This window comes from Dermacentor silvarum, chromosome 4 (assembly GCF_013339745.2).
Source record: "Dermacentor silvarum isolate Dsil-2018 chromosome 4, BIME_Dsil_1.4, whole genome shotgun sequence".
Classification (NCBI taxonomy): Eukaryota; Metazoa; Arthropoda; class Arachnida; order Ixodida; family Ixodidae; genus Dermacentor; species Dermacentor silvarum.
The window spans coordinates 180993336-181017947 of NC_051157.2; the positions used below are offsets into that span (position 1 = coordinate 180993336).

The 24612-nt window shown below is 45.2% G+C and overlaps 2 protein-coding genes across 3 annotated transcripts in view; one reads left to right on the forward strand and one right to left on the reverse strand.

The window, feature by feature from the left end:
* Positions 1–6460, reverse strand: part of LOC119450801 (uncharacterized) — a 57431-nt gene extending 50971 nt beyond the window's left edge. The window contains exon 1 of one of the 2 annotated variants that reach the window (XM_049666248.1): positions 6315–6451. Coding sequence is in view for 1 of the 2 variants with exons in the window: in XM_037714298.2 (XP_037570226.1) it covers positions 6266–6308 (43 nt within the window). In the remaining variant the exon portion in view is untranslated. Of the gene's footprint in view, positions 1–6265 lie in introns of both variants that reach the window. The other variant, XM_037714298.2, reaches the window with a different exon arrangement.
* A 281-nt stretch (positions 6461–6741) lies between these two features.
* LOC119450802 (vesicle transport protein GOT1B) lies at positions 6742–23033 on the forward strand. The gene is made up of 5 exons (XM_037714300.2): positions 6742–6928; positions 7126–7217; positions 13655–13833; positions 14622–14703; positions 21533–23033. Exons 1-5 carry the CDS (start codon positions 6904–6906, stop codon positions 21575–21577), a joined length of 423 nt encoding a protein of 140 aa, XP_037570228.1. The 5' UTR covers positions 6742–6903; the 3' UTR covers positions 21578–23033.
* The last annotated feature ends 1579 nt before the right edge of the window (positions 23034–24612 follow it).

Consider the following 24612-nt stretch of genomic DNA (forward strand, 5'->3'; position numbering starts at 1 on the left):
TGTTGGAAAATATGTAATCATATTACCAAATTTTTGGATCAAAACTCAACATTATTAAATTTACATCATGGTTTCAGAAGGGCTTAAACATAATGAGACAGTTAATTACAGTCGTTCATATATTTGCTAAGACAGACAACAGGCAGATTGACACAGTATTCCTGGACTTTAATAAGGCATTTGATCAAATTATTCATGAAAAACATATAGACTCAAACTCAAAGATCTTTAACATATACTAATTTTGTGCATTGGAGATTACCTCCCGAACCGCATTCAGTATGTTTCAGTTAATGGGAACTACTCCAGCTCTCTTCCTGTCATGGCGGGTGTGCCTTAGAGTAGTGTTCTGGGACCACTACTGTTTCTTTTGCATAGTAACAACCTCGTTAGGGTAGTTACCCCCAAAACACAAATTCAGTTGTCAGCAGATGACTGTTTATTGTTTCGCAAAAATTACATCTCTACGTGATCAAAACGAACTGAATTGTAATACAAACAAGGTCCTTTATAGGTGCAATGAATTCGGCACTGATATTGTTTATTTAAGCATGCAAAAAGGAGCTCTTTAGAGCAGGGGTCTCCAAACTTCTCGGCCAGACGGCCAGATTAGCGACCGGCGGTGGTGTTGAGGGCCAGACAATAATAAATATATTACTGCTATTACTGAAATAAATTCGTAAACTTAAGTAACGGTACTGAGCGTAGACTAAAAACTTTACTCCAATTATTCGATGTGCCTTAATTCTTCACATAGTGCATTATTTTAATTAGCTGCATTGTTCACGTTTCAGTAAGGTGGAGACCAGCCAGTGCAGCATTCTCAGGAATAAGATAGCGCAGCACACAAGACAGAAAGCGCTCATGTTGTTTAATTTCGCTCTCTGTCCTGTGTTATTTTATCCTTAACAATGCTTACATTTTAAGAGTTGCCAGAAAAGACGACTCGCATAAGTCGGTGTATACGCTTACTTTAATAAAATTAGATTTAGAAATGTTACTCAACTACGTAAACGTATGAAAAGCTGCCCTTTTTTTTTCTGTTTTCTATGGTCACAGCCATACAGCATTAATTGCTATATTTTGCGATAATGTATTTATGAAGAATAATCACTGCCGTACTGGATCCTTACTCTTTAAGACCAGTTACTTCATGACATATCTTCAGATGCACACACGCATGCTTGGATAGCAGGCTAAGAGGTCATTTTCTCGCGTCGTTGAAATTATTCACCTGGCTGAAAAATTAACTGTGATTAACCCACTAATAAATTACTCAATAGTCACTGATGAAAACGTCCAGCCCTAAAATGTATGCCTTTCATTGCAAGAGGTTTCGAGTGATTTATGTGTGAATTCCCAATTTACATGTCAACCATGTTGTACAGACGTGAGCAGCCTTGTCTAGAATGCGGGAACAGCGGCTTCCGGGGCTCTCCGGAGCCAGCCAGCGACGTCTAACGGTAGTTGCTGGGCCCAAACATGCCCAGGCACCTACGTCGGACCCAGCAGCTAGCATTAGACGTCGCTGGCTGGCTCAGGAGAGCCCCGGAGAGCCCCGGAAGCCACCGTTCCCCCGTTCTAAACAGGGCTGCTCACGTCTGTACAGTTCTGACACAGAGCGCAGAGGCATGTAGAGAGGAACGCACAGACTGTCTCTAGAGATTAACATTTCTCAAAGGTCAGGGATTAGAATTTTACACTGTAATTTAGGAATGAAGCCATACCACTTGCAGATTGTGCAGCAGCTCAAAAACGCAGACAAACGAGCACGTGTGAATGCTGCACAAATTATCTTGAAAATGGTGCACATGGAGCCTGACATTCTGTTAATGTTTTCTTACAAAGCAACATTCCACATCAGTGGTCGTGTGACCAAACACAACTGTGTCATCTGGGCGACCGAGCACCTGCAGGAAGTTCGCGAGCACATGCGGGATTCCCCAAGGTGAACGTTTTGTGTGCAGTGAGCAAATTTGGAGTGATTGGACCCTTTTTTTTTTTTGAAGAACAGACCATCAGGGGAGAGAATGCGCCTTTTTCATGTTCCTGTGCTGCCCTCTGCCGCACGCTGCTGGAAACGTTTTGGAAGTGTGCCGGGGATTGTGCCGGTTGATTTATGCAACTGCGTCCATGTTGAGTGTGCGTCGGTTGTGCATTTCGTGGATTGTGAATAATTATTAATGGCTTCTCTGGGGCAGCATGTCATTCCTGGACGCAATGTGGCACTCACCTGACTACTGGGTGAGCAGGCCTGAGTGAACTGTTGTGCAAACAGTGCGGCTGATAGAGGCACCCTGAGTTCCGTCTGCCGACGCGGCTGCCTTGGAGTTTATTGTCGCTGATTTCTGCACTTTAAGCTTGCTTTTTGTAATTTTTTACACATTCTTTGGACATTTTGCATATTCAAGAAGTCTTCAAGCACAGCACACGCTGGATTTATCAAGGCCGTGCACTTGTATACATCGACATCTACAGCCACAGATCGCTGTTAGCGTCAAATATTGGAGCGAAGGTACATCACCGATATGAAATAGTGATAAAACTTAGCAAAACATACATATCTGCGCATGTGAACCGTGTTCCACCCTGTGACGAGTCAATATGAGCGGCCAAACTACTTAAACAACAACAATTAATTGACTGTGATCCAGATACATATATTACGGGCTGTTCATTTATTACTGATTCTCGCTTTTATTTAACTTCATCATAATTACAGTTTGCGCGTGCTATAAAGCATTACTAGAGAAATCTGTGCTCGCATAAGTGCTCATTTATAGGTCGTCGTGTTCTCTCGCGAAAATGCGGATGTCATCGCAGCTGAGCGAGATGGTTGTTTATGCTGCTTTACCGAATGCACAGTCTTTTGTTACCCCTTGGACATGGAGGTAAACAGTACATTACTGGAATTGAGAAATGTGTCAGCATAACAATACGTACAGATCCACCCATCTGCGTAGCGAATGCGACCGGCAGCCAGGTCTAGGCACAGCTTGCGCTGTGTCGCCGCTTGTCGCTTTCTGTGTACGCGCCGTGTGAAGTGAAGAGTTGTTGATTTCAAATCAGTAAGGCCAGAAAGGAACAATAAAAGCAGTTTCCTTTGCCCTAACTGCTTACATTTCAGTTCAGGTGCGCCGGTAGCAGGCGCAAGAACTCGACGGCGCCAGGCCTAAATCTTCACTGAACATGACCAACACTGGCTCACACTTCATGTTCTCGGCATGAGAGGGATGAAGCTTATGCATTTCAACTCTGCAGGCATCTTTGACTCATTTTGAGCACGATTAATACAATTATATATACATATGTGTATATTATACGATCATATATGCAAGCGAAGGCGCTACGGATATATCACATTGTCGGTTCGACGGCCGGTCGTGCGGGGTTCGGTCGAACGATGGTCGGCACGCTGATTTTGTCGAAGAAAGCCCATCACAGTACAACTCGAGCTCGTCGACTGCGTCGTTGTCAGCCTGGTATGATAAGATGGTCTCAGCGACCCAGACCAATCGTTGGCGTGAGCGTCTTGTCGGTTTCGCATCGACCCAGTATTACCGCGCCTTAAACGAGTACGTGAACTCAGGCACGCTGCCGCCACCAGCAAGGGAGGGCCCACGCTGCAACAAGACTTCGCCAGCAATGTGATTATTTTAAGAGTCGCCCAAGTGTAGCACAGGGGTTTTTCATGAAATTTGCTATCCATCAATGAAAGGCGGAAACTATGTGGCTCAGGGTGCAGTCCGGACCACTCGGACGAGACACTAGTCGCTTGCTGTTTTAAATTGGAGTTGCAGTTACGCTGCAAACGATTTCAGCACCGCAACGACGTCGCAGTACCAGTGGAGTTTCAACGCAGGCACACGGCACGAGTGTTTGCAGTAGCACGCGTCCGAGCTCTTTTTTTTGGGGGGGGGGGGGGGGGAATCTTTCCTCGGGATGGGGCCGCGCAGCCGCACGCGCGTCCCTTCCAAAACATTTTGCTACTAATCCGCTAGGGCAGGGCACATGCGCCATCGCACTGTGAGAAAGGCGGATTACCTTGCCATGCTCAGCACGTTCATAGAGGAGAACGCACCACTTGCCATTCTCCAGCGAGCGTACTTTCAGCAAGACGGTGCCCCTGCCCATTACATTCAGATGGTTCGGGACTACCTGAACGACACATTCGCTAAACGTTGGATTGGTAGAGGTGGTCCTCTCCCGTGGCCAGCACGTTCACCTGACCTGACGCCATGTGATTGTTGGTTGTGGGGCATGGTCAAGGATTGTGTCTATGCCAGCAAACCTAGCAACTTGGACAACCTGAAGCACCACATCACTCAGGTCATCGCTGCTATGCCTGCCCAAATGGCCCAGTGGGCCTTAATTACGACCAACAATGGACAGACTCCATAAGTGCATTGAGCGGGATGGATGCCAAATTGAAACCCTGTAACCAAATCCCTGCCTTGTAATTTCATGTACGTAAACACCCATTTAATGTTAAAATCTTTTTGCCTCACCCTGTATTTCCTTTCGCCTATTTCCATTTCTTGTACCCAGAGGACACGTACAAACACTCTAACACAGGGTAGAATGTACCATATCATCCACATCAAAGTACACACGACATCACAGGGCCCACTCACTTACACCTTATTTTGCACAAACTGATACTTCTAAAATTTTTTTCTTTCCACGTACTACAGTGGCTGAGTAGAATCACCTCAGAGAATCTTATTCAACACAAACCCAGTAAGTACCTTTTTACATTCCTTGTGTATTTATTTATGTTCCTGTATCTTCTGTATATCTAATGTATCGATAATTATATTTTTTGCTATGACGGTGTTGCTTCATTGACAACAATTAAAATGGACACCAACCACGAAAGTTTAAAAAATATTTAATAAGACGTTTCGGCTCCCACATGGGAGCCTTGTTCACAATGAAGGTGAAGGCGGAAATGGTCTATGTAGGCTTTAAGATGTGACATAAGCAACGTGTGTACACGTGGGGAAAGTTGCCGTCGTTGCGATTAAGTGTGTGCTTCATTAATTGTATTCATCATATTGTTGCATTGTTGCGATAACTTTTTATATTCTTTCTGCATTAATTTTTTCATATTCCTTTATCTTCTGTATTTTTGTTGCTAATAGCACCATCCTGTATTGAAAATTCTTTTTTTTATATATATGTATATATGATGTGTACGCGACCATACCTTGCAATGTTTCTTGGATTATTTTTACTAAGACATGCCTGTACTGCTATAGGACATACCTATCTGTTGTGGTCTGCAGTACGCATGTACAAAGTAAAACAAATTGTTTCTTAATAAAAAAGAAAATTACTCTCTTGATCAAAGGGATAACAAAAAGACTAACATAGACGAGACAAGAACGCCGACTTCCAAGAATTTCGCAGCTGGCCATTTTAAGTTTTTATGGTAGGAATTATGGTTGTTTGTTATGACCAGAGAAACGTCATAAGCAGGAAAAATGTGCAAACAACATGCGAGATTAAGCCGCAGAAAATGCCAGGCTGGTAATATAACACGACTGTTAGAGCACCTTAATTTGTTTGAGCTGTCAGAAAAATTTTAGCCATGTGCAGAGGCAGCTGGTTTGTCAGGGCGGCAACACATTATATAAAGCATGTAAATGTGTAATTCCTTGTGCCTTAATTGTCATCAACATACGTAATTTGTTTGTTTTTATTTCCTGTGTGCTGCTGGCCTAGCGTACGTGTGTGCGAAAGCTACGCTAGTTTGCGCAAGTCAGGCCTTCGTCTTGTTTCTCATATTATATAACGTCCTTGGATCTGTTTGCGCTGTTCTATTTTAGTATGGAGCAGCAATTTACACACCTATTCAATCGTATATTATTTATTCTGCGAAAATCTTATGATCTATCTGCTGTCTAGACCACGTAGCGACGTTACGATCTCCCAATATGCTGTTTGGGGTACATTTCTCAAGTTGCACAACACTGTCACGTGCACGCAAACACAGACACAGACAAAGTAATTAATAAAAAGTTATTGCGCACACTGCGCTGACAGCTTTATAAAGTTTCGGAACGCGGCGAAAACAGCTGATCGCACGTCGATCACTACCGCGAAAAAAGTGAATGAACTCCCTAGCCGCGGTAGGCCTCAATCAGCCGGGGAAAAAAAAAAAAAAAAAGCAATGCTAAACTAAACTAATGCTGCAAAGCTAAACTAGAGTGCACTAGGTCACTCTAGATAAACTAAGGCCAAACACGAATCGATGTCTTACCACGCTGAAGAGGCCGCCGTCTGATTACGAGTAGGGGAAACATATTCACCAGGCAGTTGCCGGCCGGCTTCGCAAAAGGCACCGCAAAACACACCGGACAATAGGCGTGGGGGCTGAACCAGACCCGCGGCCACACGCTCAGCTGATCAGCGCAAGCCGCGCAACCCGCGCAACGCGCTAGCCTCGTGAAGCGCGGCAGCTCGTAATGAGCTCCAACGCGCTCTGTGCTCCGCGTCAAATGGCGCTTATTTGACGTCACACATTTGCGTCGTAAGAACAAAAACTAGTTTTTTCGCTTCAAATTAGAACACGCCATTGGGCCTCTTCGATTATTTGTCTTTCACACTGTCCAAGAAGCTGCACACGCAACGCTAATTGGCTGAAAGCACTGCTTCGGCAATGCCTCCTTTAGGGCAGGTCAGGGGCGGATAATCGAAGAGGCCCACTGACTATCCTCGATGCCAAAGTCTCGTCGCGCGAGAACGCGCAGGCGGCGCTCGTGCCGTTTCAAACATGGCCGCGTCCGTGCCGTGGATTTCGTGACGTGGATGGGAACCGCGGCCCGAGGAATACTTTCGCGCCCGTATCGCCGAGTGCAGGACCACGGGACGTGCAGCCGATAACCGCGGGCGTCGACGATGTTTGAGATCACAGACTTCCAGAGTAAGCAGCGGGATACGCACTGCCTGTGCCGCGCTCGCGACTGCGCACAACTACTGCCAGCCGGTGTTTGGGCTTGCAACCTGCCACGGGTGTCGGAAATGAATCGAGCTTCATTTTTGCTTATTGAATAAAAGCGTCGGTGCCAGGACTGATGTCTCGTTGTGTCTGACTTCGCTTTTTTTGCGTTTTGCTTTCAGAAATCGGCGTCGGCCTCGCCGGCTTCGGCGTTGCCTTCCTGTTCCTGGGCGTCCTGTTGCTGTTTGACAGGGGCCTCCTTGCCTTAGGAAACGTGAGTGACGGGCCGTGATCGGCCACGAAATTTGCTGAAAAATCTTAAGCGGACGACCTGTGTGCCAACATTGGGGATGCAGTGAGCCGGTAATCGCTTCGCGGAAAGCGAAAGTACGGATTGACTAGCTAGGTGATAAAACGAAGCTAAGCGAAGCTATCAATAAGCTGTTAATAATATGCTCCACAACTAAATGCTATGCGTAAGATTGTGCGTATTTTCATTCTATGCGGCGTGTAATCTATCGCAACGTTGATGTTTGTGCACTGCACGGGGCACAACTTGGAATGTTTATGCACTACACTGTTGTCAAGTTGACGAAGGTGATGTATGGTGCTTCTCGAGAGAAGGTGTATGCACAGAGAAATTGGGGTATTGGTCATAAATTGAATTCAGTTCCTTTTTGTTTTCAGAGCAGATACGTACCCATTTGCCCAAAAGTGAGGTAGCCCAACAAATAAGCCATTGAATCCCAGACAACACAATGACATCCTCAGGACGTCCTCAGTACGTACAGTTGAGCACGTTTGGACATCCTCAGGACGTCCCCACATGAGCCTCAAGACATCCCTATCAAGTCCACAGGACGTCCTCAGGAAGCACTCGAGGATCTTTTCAGTACGCATTCAGGACATTTTGAAGACCTAAGCATTCGCTGCGCCCAGTAAATATCCTTTTATTTTGTTCACTGAAGTTCACTGTTTTTCGTCCACAAAGTGAGAAATTCAGGCTTAAAACTGCAATATGCACTTACTGCTTGACAGAGCATACTTTTGAGGCCCGTTGCACAGGGCTCAGTATATGGCCACACGAAATGAAAACATAGACCCATAGCAATGCACACAAACCTATTTTATTAATTTCGCTTAATAACGGCGCATGTCAAGGTTGAAAGTAGCGTGATAAAGCCAGGAAACTTCACCGCTTGAAATGTCTTCATCCGAAAACACAAAACAGCGAGAGCCTGAAAGAAATAATAAACAGCACATTGTCAATAAACAACTTAAGTTCAAACACAGAGAAATAACAAACATAACAGTTTATGCCACATACTTGGAAGCACTGCATGCACCACAAAATTATTGTACGAAGCACCAAAGCAACCTCTGCTGATTGAATGTTGCTCTTTATGGCATAATCCACTTAAAAAAGCGTTTTTTCCATAACAATAAATGCTTTTCACTTTCTTAGCCGTGACAAGATTCAGAAAAAAAAAAAGAAGTACAACTACATCTAGCTTTGAGGCCGAGATAGCGCGATATTTGCCGCCGGCCAGTGCTAAAATCTCCGACTGCTTGGGTGTTTGCCACAATGCTCTTGTCGGTAAAAGCAGCATGGAAAGGCAGTTGTGGTAGCGGAGAGGTTGAGTAACGTTACAGCGCCGTTGAACCATGGATAAGTGATCCCCAGAAATGCTGAAACCATCACTTTGAAACTGTCCACTATCGCGACCAGGCACAAAATGTCACAAACCTATGGCAATAGCTTTGGTGATATATTTTGTTCTACAGGCAAAGCGACACCACGATTTCCAGCAACCGTTCCATCTGACACAAAGGGCTCCGCTGGCAAAGTCGCGCGAAGCCGTCTGATTCACAATGTAATTAATGAAGGTCCTGTCCACGCTGTTCGCTAAGTGAAAACATGTGCTAATGCGTTTATTTCTTCTCCGCACAAATCTACGTTCCACTTACTGCCACCCCGAAAAACACGAGACTTACCCGCTGTCCGCTGCCATGTTTTTCTTCAATGCTGCACTTGGCTTGGACTGGCTTGGCTTGACTTTTCAAATCAGAAGTGCCAATGTGGCCCCAAGGAAAGTAAATTGGGTGGCTTGGTCGCTGACATCGGGGGATACCTCGCTGGTTCACTCTCCCGCAACTGTCATCGCTCCCGGGTTCTCAAAACAATAGAAGTTGCAAAAAAAAATGGTTCAGTCAAACACAGTCGTAAGGTATCAAGACCAGTTGATCAGAGTTTAACTCCACTTAAAAGAAAAAAAAATCAAAATCAAGCTCGATGGCGTAATAACTTCACATGAAGTATAGCCCCTAATTTCTTGTTCATCAACCGAAATAATTGTAAAGATTTCAATTTCATGGTCTCTTCTAACATAAAACTAAATGTCCTCAAAAGGTCCTGCAGTGGACGTTCTTTGGACAATCATACATCCTTAAAAAGTCCTGCAGAAGATGTTTTCAGGATGAACCCGTGAATGTCGTCCTGAGGACGTCGCAAAAACTGCGAGGACGTTTGTACCACTTGAGGACGTCGAGTGTTGTCTGGGATATCACATGTTATTTCATTAAATGGTATGTGACCTTTAGAGACACCTATAAGCTGACGTAATATGTACAAGTTTTGTGTCATTATATTGACTGATCTAGCAGCATCCACATGAAAGTCCATGGTTACAGGCGTAGAAGGCTTCCCTTTAAAAGTTATTTGTGTGCTCAGACAATCATTAAGGGTGCCAGCACATTTAACACTGCTTAGCAGTACAGTCTTGTGACTGTTGGACCTCTGCTCGACATGCTCATTCTTTCACAACTTGATATCAAAACTGCATGCACTCGCAAGCTCCCCGCCACTGACATTTATCTACACACCTAGTTCGGATTAAACATGAGACCGTGTCTGCAAGTATTCTTACTTGTCATGTCAGTGGCAATGAACTCATCACACAAGACGACATTTCAGCATGATTGTTCTCACTTTCCATAGCTCATTTGTGTGGTACATATATTTTAGGGCAAGGATGTTATATGTGCATCTCAACCCCATTGACATGTAGTTGAAATATGAGGGCGATTTTTTTTTTTCAAAGTCCGATCGGTCGTGAAATGGAAACCACAGGGAAAATCAAAACTGTTTATTTGGAACATTTATATACACATTCCAACTACTTCTCTACATAGTCAGCCGCTCCGATTCAGACATTTGTCGTAGTGTGGTAACAACTTTGCTGTACCCTCATCATAGAATTCTGTACGCTGGTCTTCAGCTCATCTGAGTCAAACTCCTGTCCTCCTAGCCATCGTTTCATGTGAGCAAAAAGATGGTAATCAGAGGGAGCCAAGTCCGGGTTGTACGGTGGGTGATCAAACACTTCCCATCGAAAGCACTGCAGGAGCTTCTTTGTTGCAGCTGCACTGTGTGGCCGCATATTGTCATGAAGAAGGACAATGCCTGATGACAACATTCCTCTTCGGTTTTTCTGAATTACCTTTCGTAGGACATTCAAGAGTCATGCTGTACGAGGCAGCAGTGATGGTCATGCCACATTCCATGAATTCCACCAAGTGAACACCATTGCTGTCCCACAACACAGTAGCCATACACTTTCTGCTGGAGAAGGTTCGCTTGAACTTCTTTGCTTTCGGAGAATCAGAATGCATCCACTGTTTGGATTGCTCTTTTGTTTCTTCAGTTTCGAAAACGGACCCATGTCCCGTCCCCTGTGACGATTTCCTTCAAAAAATTGTCTCCTTCATCATGGTAGCACCGGAGAAACACTAAGGCTGCGCACACTCACTGTGTGTTGTGATGGTCGGTGAGCATCTTAGGAACCCACCTCGGCACAGAGTTTGCAGTACGGAGTCTCTCACTCACGATGGTATAGAGAGCTGATCATGAAATTTCGGGAAATGAATCACTCAACACAAAAATTGTGAGCCGATGATTTTCTCAAATCGCTTGATCCACTCACTGAACAAGATCATCGGTTGACACACGCTTCCTTCCCTGCCCGCTTGCATCATGAACGTCTGTGCGTCCTACTTCAAAGCTTCTGCACCATTGCTGCACTTTGCTGTCACTCATGGAAGTTGTACCGTACACATTACAGTGGAATCTTGTTGATATGATCTTCACGGGAACCGGAAAATAAAGTGCTATCATTCGAAAATCGAATCATCCAACGTATTATCCAAGCAAATCGTATTGTCGGGGAAAGGTAAAAAAATGTATCATTCCGAAAAGCAAATTACGCAGAATCATATCAACGAGGTTCCACTCTACTCATTCGTCGATGAATTTCGGCTGCATTGCAACCCTCAGCATGCAGAAATCGAATGACAGCACGCACTGCACACTTAGCGGGAGACTCGATTGTTCGAGGCATGTTTACGTGCTTACTCCCGCTCAGAATTGACAACTGCAGCCTCACGCGATCAACGGGCATACTATAGACACTGCGCAACACATCTGCGCACAGTGTCATCGGATTTTCCCTGTGGTTTTCATTTCGCAACCGATCGGATCTAGAAAAAAAAAATAACCCTCATAATTCTAACTTAATGGACATCGTAGCCTTCATTTGCCACTTCACCAGGGATTGGAAGCTGTCACCACTCACCTAGTCGTTGCATCCTTCACCAATACTTTTTTTTTTAGTTTGTCATTGTGCTGCAAACAACAAAAAAAAGTCCTTCTATATGCTATACCATGTTATGGCCTTACTCAATCTATCACCAATTTAAATTTTGTCATACTGATTTTGTTCATTTGTGTGGCCAGCAGCGAACTGCATAACCCTCCAGGGCATGTAAGTTGTGTTGTACCTGTGACTGTTGCTGGCAACTTTGTTCACAGTCCACAAGCTTGAGCAGCAGTAGTAGTGCCATATGTGGTGCAGTAAGTGAATGCGCATTGCATTGCCAGTACTCCTCATAGGCTATGGACTTGCTACATACCCCATGTTTCATTTTCAGTGCGGTTGGTTCTCTAAATGGGAAAGCTAAAGAAGAATTTGGTGCATGAATAAAGGTGCGCATTTCACACACACATGCAAATAAATGTCGCACTACAGTTCCAGATTCCACATTCATTTTGCAATAAGAAAACTTTTAATGCAAAGTGTTGTCAAGATTCCAGTGCCTAATTTTCTTTATCTGGTTGCGTAGCCTTAATCATGGCCACAAAAAAAAGAAGAAAAAGAAACTTGAAACACTTAAGGTTCACACTTAAGAGTACAATGTGATAGCATTTAAGAGTACAACGCCTCCAGCAACTGCAGCTTATGCAACCGCAATCTTTACCGGGAAACGCTTGCGGCGAACACTATGCACAAAGGCGAGCTTTCTGTCTGTTTTTTTTTTTTTTTTTCTTTTTCCGCACTGCCAGTGCCGCGGATGCGCAGAGGCAAACGCCATCTGGTGGTGCTGCAAGGAACTGAGTGCCGTTCTGTGATAGATAGGAACACGGCGCACTGCGCTATGATTGGTAGAAAAGTTTTGTTCACGATCAACTCACAAATGCGGACGACACTAGATTTCCTGCACCATGGGGCCCTTAAACCTATCGCTTTAATACAATACCGCTTATTTGATAGCGGGTTTTAAACCCGAGTACCCCAGCGCAGCAGCGCGATACTTTACCCATTCGGCCACATGCGCGTGCACAGAACGACAGAATAATGACCGTATCAGTCCTTTGCTTGTGAAAGTTAGTGCTTTAAGATGTGTGGCATGGTGCGTAAGGTCACATAGCAACAATTCAGGTATAAAAGTAAGAGCGCACCAGTTTCCCCCGCCATTCTTTTGTGGAAGGCTAGTGCTTTGAGATGCCATGTGATACTACACCGCCCTTGGGATCAGCCCGTATGCAACACACCCAGGAGGTGTTGCGTGTACCTCAGTACTACATTGTGCACGCAGATTTTCCATTGTCTCTGAACTGACTGAACTGAACTGAACCTTGTACCCGAGACGGTGTTAGACATTCCCTCAATCAGAGCCTCCATGACATGCCTGCCAAACCAGTTGTAGGCACGTGTTTCAGAGTGATGTCACGCATTGTCACCCCAACCTGCCGCTAGATCGCCGCGGTGGCTCAGTGGCTGTGGTATTGTGCTTCTAAGCTTGAGGTTGTGGCTTCGATCCTGACCCCCCTGGGGCCCGCCTTTCGATGGGGGCAAAATGCAAGAATGCTCATGTTCTTAGGTTTAGGTGTACGTTAAAGAACCCCAGGTGGTCAAAATTACTGCAGAGTCCCCCGCTACGGTGTGCCTATTAGCTACATTGTGGTTTTGTCACATGAAATCTCTAAATTTTAACAAACATCGCTTCGTTACATTCTGAGAACAAAAGAAGAGCTGAAGATTCTTAAGCAGGACGTCTTTGAAAATCAGCTTATAGCTGTGCTTATGATTATAGTTGTGCGCGTAGTAGAACCAAATACATTGCTTTTCCAAAACTGAAGTTATAGAGACTTTGGGTTCATGAGAAAAAAAAAATGATAAGATTATGTTATGTACAAAAAGAATGCCAAATCAACACATGAAAATAGTATGTGAAGAGTTCAAGTGTTACCAAAATATATTTACAAATTAATCAAAATAGGTTTTAAGAGCAAAGTCCACTGTTTTGGCCAATTTGTCTGCAAATTTCACTTATTTCACTGACAATTGGTGTGCTTTCTCCCGTTGCGGCACGCAGATCCTGTTCCTCACTGGCCTGGCGTTTGTCATCGGCCTGGAGCGCACATTTCGGTTCTTCTTCCAGAGGCACAAGATTCGCGGCACGCTCGCATTTTTTGGTGGCATTGCCATCGTCATCTTTGGCTTTCCCCTCATCGGGATCATCGTTGAAACCTATGGCTTCATCCTGCTCTTCAGGCAAGCATGGCTTGGGGGGAGGTGTCGCCGAGCACAGACAATGAACTTGTCTGTCAAGAACGTGGCCACAATGCGATGACTAAGTAGACTGGTGCTAAGCACAACATATTTGAATGCTGGCGCATAGCATGCACACAACACACGAAAAAGGGGACCACGAAGCACGGCATGGAACTCCATGCTTCAGCGCCTCGTTTCGTAGTCCCCCTTTCTCTGTGTTGCATGCATTTTATGTGCTGCCATTGAAATATGCATTTCAACCAACTAACCCAACAATAAGCGCAACATTTGTTCTAAACTTGTGTCACTGTATTACTGCTCAGGTTCAATTTCACTGCTGGGACATCTACTCTACAGTGAATAATTGGAAAGTTAACTTGTGAACCTTTGATATTCACATTATACTCTGATTTGTAGTGTGCTCCTCTTCGAGTAATCCAGCTGAGGTGATAGAATTTCGCTATCTACCACAGGCGATATTTTAGAAGTGTTTACCACTTAGAAAATAATTTGGTGTATAAGCATGCATACTTGTGTGAAGACTTACTAAGCTGAATGTGTGCGATCTTGCTCTCACACATGGCACTCTGAGTGGTCATGGAGTGCTGCTAGTAACTCCTTAGCCGAAGCTGCGGTGAGGCAGAATTAGAGTGAAGCTTGCGATGGGCCATACTAAGGTGGGACTCAGCCAAACGAGAGGGATTTTAGCACAACTCCAGTGGCAGATGTCTGCACACTTCAGTTCTTGTGTCTGACAGCAGTGTCGTTCTCTCTTCCTCTCCCCACAGCGGGTTCTTCCCCGTTGTCATCAACTTCCTCCGTAGGATACCCCTCTTGGGCAGCTTACTCAACCTGCCATTCATAGGACCGGTAAGTAGTCCACACTGTGGCTTGATTCCTCTGTAAGATAGAAATGCCGTTGTAGTGCAGCCGCCGGGACCTACATCAACGTGCCTGTCAACTCTCTCAAATTTCCGTAACGTTTATGAATTGAGCCTGATTGTACGGTTTTATTAATGTTGCGTCAAGTCTTACAAAAAATAAATTCTGTTTGCGAAAAAGTTTCACTTATCGGCCTCCGGTCCTTCCATCAGAAGTCATCTGATGTTGGAAGGTCGCTAGGCGGGTACCTGCTTCGAGGAAGTTTCTACAGACAAGCTCCTGAAGCAAAACAGGTTGGCAGCACCAACGTCACTGTGTTCTAAAAACAATGTGTTGCTATAGTATATTAGCTGTGATAAGCTTGTTGCTGCTATTGTGTGTTACATATAAAGGTTAATCACCTTTAAGTGCATATGTATCCTACAACAGATGTGTTATGGCAAGCTTTTAAAACATGCGTGCTGTTTTCTTTGGCATCATTCCCACATTTCTAACGAATTTTAATGTTCACAGGTTGACAGGTATGCATCACTGTCTTCACATTAACTTTAGTTCGCCATTTCGCCAAATTATACATGGGGTCAATTTGTTGAAGCACAGTGGATTGATTGTTGATCAAAGCAGTAAGTTGGTTCTTTATCCAGACTTCAGTGAGACATCACTAGTCTTTCCAGCGTTCTCTGTAGTCACACTGGTTTCATGAAATCTCCTTGACTGGGAATTATGGCAGCCGCTGCACATAGCAATTGTCATAGCTGTTGAAGCGGCACACCGAAATTGTGGCAGATGTAATAATTATTCTATATTGTCTAATTGTCAGCAAGTGTTCTTGCTTTCCGTGTCTTCTGTTTATTTTTAGTTGCTTCTTCACAATACAACCAGTCACATTGTTATGAATGTTTTTCTTTTTATGTGCATTTCTTTACTACAGGCGTACTTTTTCAGATATTGTGTGCTGTATTTAGGGCTCTTTAGAGCCTTAAAAACTGAAACCACATCTATCATCATGAAAAAAATTTGTTCGGATATTTCTGCAGGTGCCCTACAACTTCTTCAGTGAAGATTTCTGTTTAAACGAATACCTTAAAATCTAGTTAAGTAATTTTTGTAAATAATTATTTAAGCTCAGAGTAAAGAAAAAAGAAGCCGAGTTGCTAAAGAGAACAGTAAGCAATACTGTGTTGGTAGCATTCATGTATACACCTGTTTCTTTTCTTTCTTTCTTCTTTTTTTTCGCACAAATTCGCTGCAACAGCCTGCACATGTTTGTATTTATTTGACCAAGGTTGCTGTTTTAGCCTGTTGGTGTGCCGTTAGTGCAGATTACAAAGCGTTTTATGAATAAGGAGAACAGCGGAAAACAAATGGTTTCTGGAGGCGCCGTGTGTGTACCATTTGCTTCTCTCTGTTGTCATTTAAACATGCTAAACCAGAGCATTTTGGGTAATTGAGACCGCCATGAAATTGTTTGGGGTCATCCAGAGTTACTCTGGTTATTCTTTGATGTGCAAATTAGTTAGCGCAGTTATGCAAGTACAGTCGAGTCCCGCTACAACGAAATTCACGGGACACACGAAAAATTTCGTTGCGGCAGAACTTCGTTGACGCGAATTGATATGTATATACCGTATTTCCGCGATACTAGCCCCCCCCCCCCCCCTCTATTTTCGCGAAAAAAAATTGGGGGAAAAGTTTGCATGCGAATCTAAGCACCCGCCTATTTGTTAAGAAGAGCGCGTAGCCAAGCCGCCTCGTGACGCCCGCGAGGGAGCCGTCGCACTGCCAAGGTGGCACGGCGTCCGCAGCGCGATCTCGCCGCACAGTCTGACTGCAGAGCGGCGCAATCTCGCCGCACAGTCGGAGTGCAGAGCCGCGCGGACTCGTGACGCTCGCGCACCGCGCGTAGCCGGAGCCGAGCGTCGCGGAGATTTTTCGAATCTAAGCACCCCCCCTCACTTTGGGCATCGCGATCACAAAAAAAAGGGGGTGCTTAGAATCGAGTAAATACGGTACGTACGCCAAACGGCAAAGCCGCGAACGAAACCGAAACCATCGCCAGGGAAATCTTCGCGATGGCGGTGGGGGGCAAAGGTTGAGAGGTACCGAAGGCAGTCGATAAAGTGTCAACTTCACGAGAGAATGCATTTTGCGCCACTGTTACAGCATTTTTTGTACATTGCGGCTGACGCCTAATCCAACGCGCGTGCCCGGCTGGTCGCGAAACACTCATTTTTCGGCACACGCACCTTCGCAATGAAGCGGTTTGAATTATCGCAATTTCACTGCATACTTATGACAAAGTCGGCAAGCTTGGCAAGCTTGCGCTTACCGGAAGTTTTATTTCCCGAAGTCGGTCAGCCTGGATTTCTTACGCTTCACGGCAAGCAAAGGCGTTACGCGAGTCTCAGAGTCCGTTAAAAGAGCCATCGCATTGTCGTGGGTAGGGATAACTTTTCTGATGAGGCGAAAATGAACCATTGCTTTCAAAGCAGTCGCCGGAGTCGGTGTGTCTAGCGGATAGTGATTTTCCCCAAACGACGAGACGTTAGCATCCTGTTGACAACAGCGCGGCCGCTATCTTGAAATGCGACGTGCACAAAGTGAGCGCCCGCGCGGGCCTCATCTTCAAAGCGATCTGCGATGGGGGCAAAGTGAAACTAGTGCCGGTAGAGTCGTGTGCGCTGTGCTTTCGACGTTTAGTTCGTGGTGAAGCGAGTGACGGCACGGAGGTCAATTCGTTCGCTGTTATTGCAGCGTCTCACTCCAGCGTGTTGACACGGAGTTTCCGCGGTCATCGAGCGAGATCTGTTCATGTTTATCTGTGTGCGTGCGACACCGTGCCCGGTAATTTAGTTAGAGAATGTTTACAAGAAAACTACTATCTTTAGTTCGTATAGCTGTCTACTAACTTGCTATCGCAACTGATGCTTCGCCTTGCGGGCGAAACTGCGAGATTTTTCCTTTTGCTTTCTGCCTCGGCGATCGTATGTGCCTTCTCCTCGAGAGAGAGAAGTTTATGCTTCTTCGTTGACGTAGCCATTTCACCCGGACACACACCACAGAAAACGGCAGCGATTGTGGTGATCCCCTGCAGTGTCGCGCAGGCGTGTGGTGATCACGCGTGGCTATGGATTGCAGTGGCTTAAACCGGTACTTTGAATTTGATTTCGTTCGCGAAAACCTCGTTCAAGCGGACATACGATCGTCACAGCTTTGGAAGGGCCTTCTAATTTGACTACTCGGCAGTTTCAATTTCAATTCAGTCACAGTTTCGTTCTCGAAAAGTTTGTTGAAGCGGAAATACCGAATAAAACGCCTTCGTTATGAAGGGACTTCTTTTGCATTACTTTCTATGGGCAGCTGACGGGGAATCCGAAAATCTTCGTTGTGGCGGAAATTTCGTTGTAGCGGCATTCGTTGTAGGGGGATTCGACTGTATTTAAATATTTGTTATAGGGCATAAGCTTGGAAAACCTGTGGAGTGTGCTCAGAAACACCAAATGAAGTTGTTCTCAGGACTGTGTTGTTCCCACGACTGTGACATAGCATTCTCTTTTTGGGAGCTTAGAACAAAGCCTGCAAAATATTTTAAAAAAATTAATTGTGTGCTTCCACATGTGATTTGTAGCTCTCTCAACCAATCAACAAAGCCCATATTCACGTCATAAAGCTTACGAGCGTGTTTCAATCCACTTTCTGCGCCAGCCTATTGCTTATCATTTTGGACCTTGACGTATTACATGTTGACGACAGAGCTGGCATGGCTGAAATTGGCGAAATGAGCAGGTTTGCTGCACTTTTCTGCAGCAGACTCTTTGCTCCCTAATGGAAAACTATACAAGACTATTAAATTTGTCTGTATTTATTAAACTAGGCTTCTACAGCAGCAAAATGGGTGCTCTTACCGTAAGAGGAGGCTTGGTTGGTCAAAAATTATACAAAGGCAAGATGCCCCCTGAAGTTCTCATGCCAACGTGCCGTGAAGTCATGGATTTGGCTGTGCCTACTCTGAAAGGACTAATTTGAATTCTAAAGGAACCAGAGAGTCAACCAATCAAATTTTTGAAATTTGCCTTTGCTGGAACAGCCAGACTATGAGAAAGTGCTCTGAGATTCATGACAACACACTAGAGTGTTCTAGCATAGCATTATGGTCTTACGAATACTGTTACCAGCTTCCACAAATGCACATGCATGCAGTTTATCAGGCTCCAGCAAGTCTACCAGGACAGCTCCTGTATATTAATGTGATAGCGTTAGGGGGCCCGTGTCGCAGAAAATCCAGCGTCGGCGTTAAACATCGGTGTCTGGCGGAAATAATCATGCCGAACCAGATCATCCCGAACCACCCCAACCCCACAGGCAAGGCATTAGTGAACAAAAATTGAATTTCTCAAAGTAAAATTGACCAAAAAAATCGTAAAGTACGACTTAACCACAACCTGCACGTGTGATAGCATCGGATTGTAATTTGAATATACGCGAAAAAAGCCTCATAAGCAGCCAGGAATCTTTGAGTGCCATCGCGTTCCGCTCTTAAAGGCGAAACTTAAAAGTCCTCCAATTCTGATTGTGTTTCGCTGTACTTTGGTTCTAGGCAACATTGAGGGGAATGTTGAAAACTGAGCCTTTCTAAAGTTTGGACACGCGTGTGCCTCGGGGCAACAGCAAACAATTAATAAAATAATAGAAAAAGGTCCTAGGGCCTTCACATTTTGAAAAGACAGCTTAAATTGCTCCTTTAAAAATGTCTTCGCAGCAATGCATTTGTGTTTAAAAGTAAAGCCGACTTTAAGGAGATGAGTGTAAGCTTAGTTCTTGTAAGCTGGCTTTCCCACGCTGTGGGTTGCAGTGAAGCCTACTCATAAAGAAAAATGTGATGCTAACGGAGTCCAAAAACGCTATCGCGTTCCACTCTTAAAGGTGAAGCTTAAGCATCCTCCAATTTTTTACCACGATGACGTAACGACTTGGCCAAACCTAGGCCTATCGGCATTAATCCCAATTTGCCCTTGCTACTTATTTTCCATAATTACAGCATAAAATATAAAGGGTAAAAGCAGCCGTCGCTTAGTCCAATGTTGCACTGAAGACAGAAGTAGTCGCAATGTTTTGTCGTTATTAAGATGCGTTTTTTGTTATGACGTGACTAAGCCTAGAGAAACGGGACAGTGTTTCAGTTTCTACTTAGCAGATGGCGCCACAGCAGTTAACATTGATCAATACTGTGCAATGCTATTGTGCTGTCTGCTAGGTCAAAATCGACACACTTCCCGCCTAGCAGTGTCAAAACAAACAACTGATCTGATTAATCCTCAGCGTGAGATAAGGCTAAGCGATAGCTGATTTCACCATTGATTTCTTGCTGTTACGACACAGAGCAAGTAACACAAGCAAATTAGGATCAAAGCATGCCGCCTGAACATTCTAGTGTTGTTAGACAGTCATGGTAACTGACTGGAGCTGTCCTGATAAACTATGCACATGCACAGACGTGGCAGCTAGTAGTGGTAAAGATGATAACACTATGCGAAAACTTTCAATTGACATGCCAGCTCTCAGGTTTCAGCGCGAAATTCAGAAAAGAAAAAGTTTTACCTCATTAATGTAAATAGAGTTTTAACAAAGCATAGGTCACCAGGTCTAAATTGAATTATTACTGTACTTTGGTGTCTGAGAACATGTTGGCAATAACCATTACCATTTCATTGCATGTGTAACTAGGTATAAAGAAGTTATGCTTAGTTTTTCGAAGATCTTCAGAAGCTGCTTCTGTGCAGCCATTTGGCTGATTTCATGCACATGGAAGTTGTAATTATTATGTTGTTACTATTTACTATTTGGAAGTCATATTTTCCTTTTGATACCGATAGAAGCAGACACACTAAGAATATGTAAAAGAAACATGCTGGCTTCAGAGGAAGCTTCAGCTCGGGCCAACTCTGATTTCTCTTTTCAAATGCAAGTAAATCGCAGACATACTTTTGCTAAACAGCCGCCAAATTGAATTAAAGATATTGCATTTGAGAGAGAATGTTTAATTTTAGTGACTTCAGGAAGAAGTATATTGATTTAGGCCCTAAATTTTTTTTTTAATGCTGCCGAAAATTGAGAAGCTTAAAAAAATTGCATCCTGAAGTTTACACATTTGTAACACCGCACCGAAAAATCCGAGCACACCTAAGCACGTCTTATGAGTTGCAAATACGAAAGCATTAATGTCCAATTGAATGCTCTTGAGCGGTCCGAGTTTTGCACTGCAAGTAATGTACCATAGCGGTATGTTCTGCCCAAAGCAGCAAGAAGCACGTACCTAGAAAAAACTATTTCTCCATTCCCATCTATTTAGGTAGAAGCTCCCGAGATTATTCAGTCCGTGGGCCTGTCTTGTTACTGGGTGACAACCGTACAGTTAAGCCTTTTGCTTGTAATGGCGCATTCTGCACCACTGATCATTGATCACTTGTGGGTATGCTGAAAAGTAGTGATGCAAAATGATGCGTTGTGTGATCTGTTCACAAATGCATGTTAGCCATGAGGTACAGCCTGCGTCTGTGTGACTACTATGCGTGTCGCTAGGACTTTCAAAGAGGGGAGGGATTTTTATTGTCCAGTATCTTTATATTTTGCCTGTAGTCTTGTCGGGTATGATTTTCATGCAAATTGTTTCACTGCCTACACATCTGACAGGTTTCACGGGCATTGTTCCCGCAGGAACTTCATAGAAACATGCCGCGTCGTTTCAATGCAGAACGCACAGCGTATGTATTCCAGTGCACTTAACGTCGTTCTCTGCCCCCTCCCCCTTTTGTTTCAGTTAATGGATCGCCTTTCAGGAGACAAGAGCAGGTCGATTGTGTGAGCTTTTGTTCCGGGCCCCCTGGTGGCTGCTGTCTGCACTGGGGCACGTCGCCATCCTACTCCACTCGGCTGCGTCCAAGGCGGCCGCGGGGGCCTTGCGGGTGCGTGACGCGGCCACCGGTGTAGCACGGCAGGTGCGTGACGCCGCGGCTGACAGCGCATCGAGGGGAGCGACAGCTGCGAGGGAAGCGGCTACTTCGGCAACGGCCACCATAGGCGCTGGTGCCGTGGCGGTGCGGTCGGCGGCAAACCTTGGTGCTGCGCGAGCAGTGACGGTGGTGACGGAAGTGCGGTCTGCAGCGAACCTAGGGTTGGCACAAGCGGCAGCGGTGGTGGAAGACGTGCGGTCTGCAGCGAGTAACAGCGTGGCACGAGCGGTAGCGGCAGTATGGTCGGCGGCGAGCATCAGTGCAGGTGCAGTGCAGGCAGCGAAGACGGCTACGTCTGCAGCAGCCATTGGTGTCGCCAGAGCTGCAACATCTGCGAAGGCTGCAGCTGCTGCCGGAGCTGAGATAGCGGCGGCTCAAGTCGCCCGGACTGCCCGCTCCGTTGCCTCCGTCAGAGCCACGGAAGCAACACGGGCAGCCCGTTCTGCGGCCAGTGTCGGCGCGGCAACGGCAGTTCGCGCCGTCAGCTCTGCGGCAGAACTTGGTGCTGCACGTGCGGTGCAGGTCTTGGATGCCATGCAGAAGCGCAGAGCTAACCAACAGCCCGCAGACAACCTAGAAGCTGGCCGCCGCAAGGGCCCATCACCTGACCGAAGCAGCCAACGATCAAGCAAGAACCCAAAGAACAGCTCCGCTGAACGAAATCGTGAGCACAAAAGCAAGAGCCCGAAAAAGTCTACCATATCGCCACCCCCCAAAAGTCCGCCCAAGCGTTGAAAATCGTCAGTGCCCGTTTCTGACCTTGCACTGCCACCAGTGCCTGGCTGTTGTGCTCCCTCGCCGTCTGTCGTCATTCCTCCTTGAGTGTGTCTCTTGCCATCAAGTCACCTGATGTCATCATTCCTGCCTTCGTTATGGGTTACCCTGCACTCCTCTTAACTCCCGGTTTCTTTTGCGTGCTTGCGAACACGTCACCAGCAGCCGTCAATAAAGGCGCGCTCTTCCTGTACATTGCTGCAGTATTACATGAAACCACTTGTTTTGGGGGTTGTGTGTTGAGCCTTTATTGTATAGAAATGTGCAGTGCCTTGATGGGGCTAACAACACACACATTTCTGTGCAGAGTATCTGAGAGAGTGAAGTGAGGCAACTCTAACCAAAGCTCACTTTCGCCTATTTAATTTGATGTGTTGTTATATTCTTTTTTTGTAATTAATGTTTTTTTTTTGTTTTTGTTTTTTCATTTGTGTTGGTACATTTGGAACACTATGTATAGCAACTCACATGACTGATCTTGCCTTTGGGAGATGAGGCAAATAAAACTATTATAAAAACATGGCAAGTAGGAAACTAATGTGATTGTCTCGTAATATTTTAGTGGTTAGCCGTTACTACCACTGAAACAAGTACGCATGGGTATATTACCAGGAAACACAATCCACTTTTTACTGATGGTTCTGTGCATCACTCCTGCCACCCCACCCACAATCCCGTAAGAGAATAGAAGCTAGTGCTTGAATCATATAGATGGCAGCATTTTATTTTTGATTATGACTGCCTCGTGTACCGGTACGAGGTGGGTGGGGTGGATTTATTTGTAATAGGAAAGATGGTAGCAAGGAAGGGACTAGGGACAAGGACATTGCTGCACTTTAATTTGTGGTGGACCAATGGATGCTACCCCACTTAGTGCAGGAAATTCCGTAAGGCTCTCTAATAAAAGTCCTCTTGAACCCACGGGCAAAAGTCAGCATGCTGATCACTGTAGAGGCCAGACCTTTTGAGCGAGGGTTCCCGAATGTGTTTTGGCCTGTGCAAGTTCATAGCAGTGGTGGTGTTCTCGGACAATCACTTTTGGAGGTAATTTCACTTTCACAAGCTTTCACGCAACTAGCACCGGCCACGTCAATCTCTACAGGCAACAGCATTCCTGGCACTATACTAAGGTGGCGTGCTTGGCACTGTGCCAAGAATACTGTAGCTCGTAGGCTCGGATGCGTCCGATGCTAGCCATGGGAAAATCTTTCAAAAGTGAATCTATCCACACATGTGATCGTCCAAGAATGAAGCTACAGTTTGTACACGTCAACATGTGCCATGGCCGTACTGTTGGGGCAGGTGGTCCCCTCAGTGGGGTCTTTCCACTTGCAGGTGATAGATGGGGTGAGAGTTGCCCAGTCTGAATCCTTAGAGAAAATTTCTCCACCTTTGTGAGGCAGCGGACACATGGGAGAACATAAGAGCATGTGTGTAAGCTTCGGGAGGAATATTTATATGTATATATGTAGGCTAAAAGAAAATATGGTGCAAGAGGTGTGGAAGAATGTGTTTTTCGTGTTGTCATAAACTTTTAAAGAACCCCTTGCCAGGCCCCATCTGAAATTTCAATTACTGAAGCTGTAAATGGTTGTCCAGGGAGCATTCTAAGGCAAGAAGGTTTTCAATTTGGTTTATTAATTGTGAAGATAGGGAAAATTCAACCGTTGCCTTTCTTCCTGTTTTTACCTTGAGTAAGGAAAGAGGCCTTCGTGAACCGTGGATGCTCTGCTTTTGCTTCCCAACTGTTGCCACCTCGTTAAGGTTGTTCACGCCGTGATGTGAACCACAACCCTGTCAGCTATTCTTATTGCGCTTCGTCGTTGGTGTGGCGCGCAGTTAGCACAGAAGACTTTAATTTTTGAAGGGGAAAGTCCCACGTTGGATGTAGGATCTTTTTTTCGAACTTCTAAACCTTATTTTAGCGTCGTCATAAGGGGTGTCAACATAATGTGAATCCCATCCAGGGTTGCCAGATTGGGCTATTAATAGCCAAATTGAGCTACTGTTTATGTGGGTTGGCGCCCAAAATTTCGAGTTGGCTACGTGGCTATATTTGAGCTATTTTTGTCTTAAAGACTTCCGAATCACGAGGACCACGTCAACACTGACA

Excerpts from the sequence above, each read along its gene's own strand:
- LOC119450802 (XM_037714300.2), top strand. The coding sequence starts at position 6,904 with ATGTTTGAGATCACAGACTTCCAGA. Across the intron at positions 6,929-7,125 it reads TGAGATCACAGACTTCCAGA|AAATCGGCGTCGGCCTCGCC; the intron begins GTAAGCAGCGGG and ends TTTTGCTTTCAG. Across the intron at positions 13,834-14,621 it reads GGCTTCATCCTGCTCTTCAG|CGGGTTCTTCCCCGTTGTCA; the intron begins GCAAGCATGGCT and ends CTCTCCCCACAG.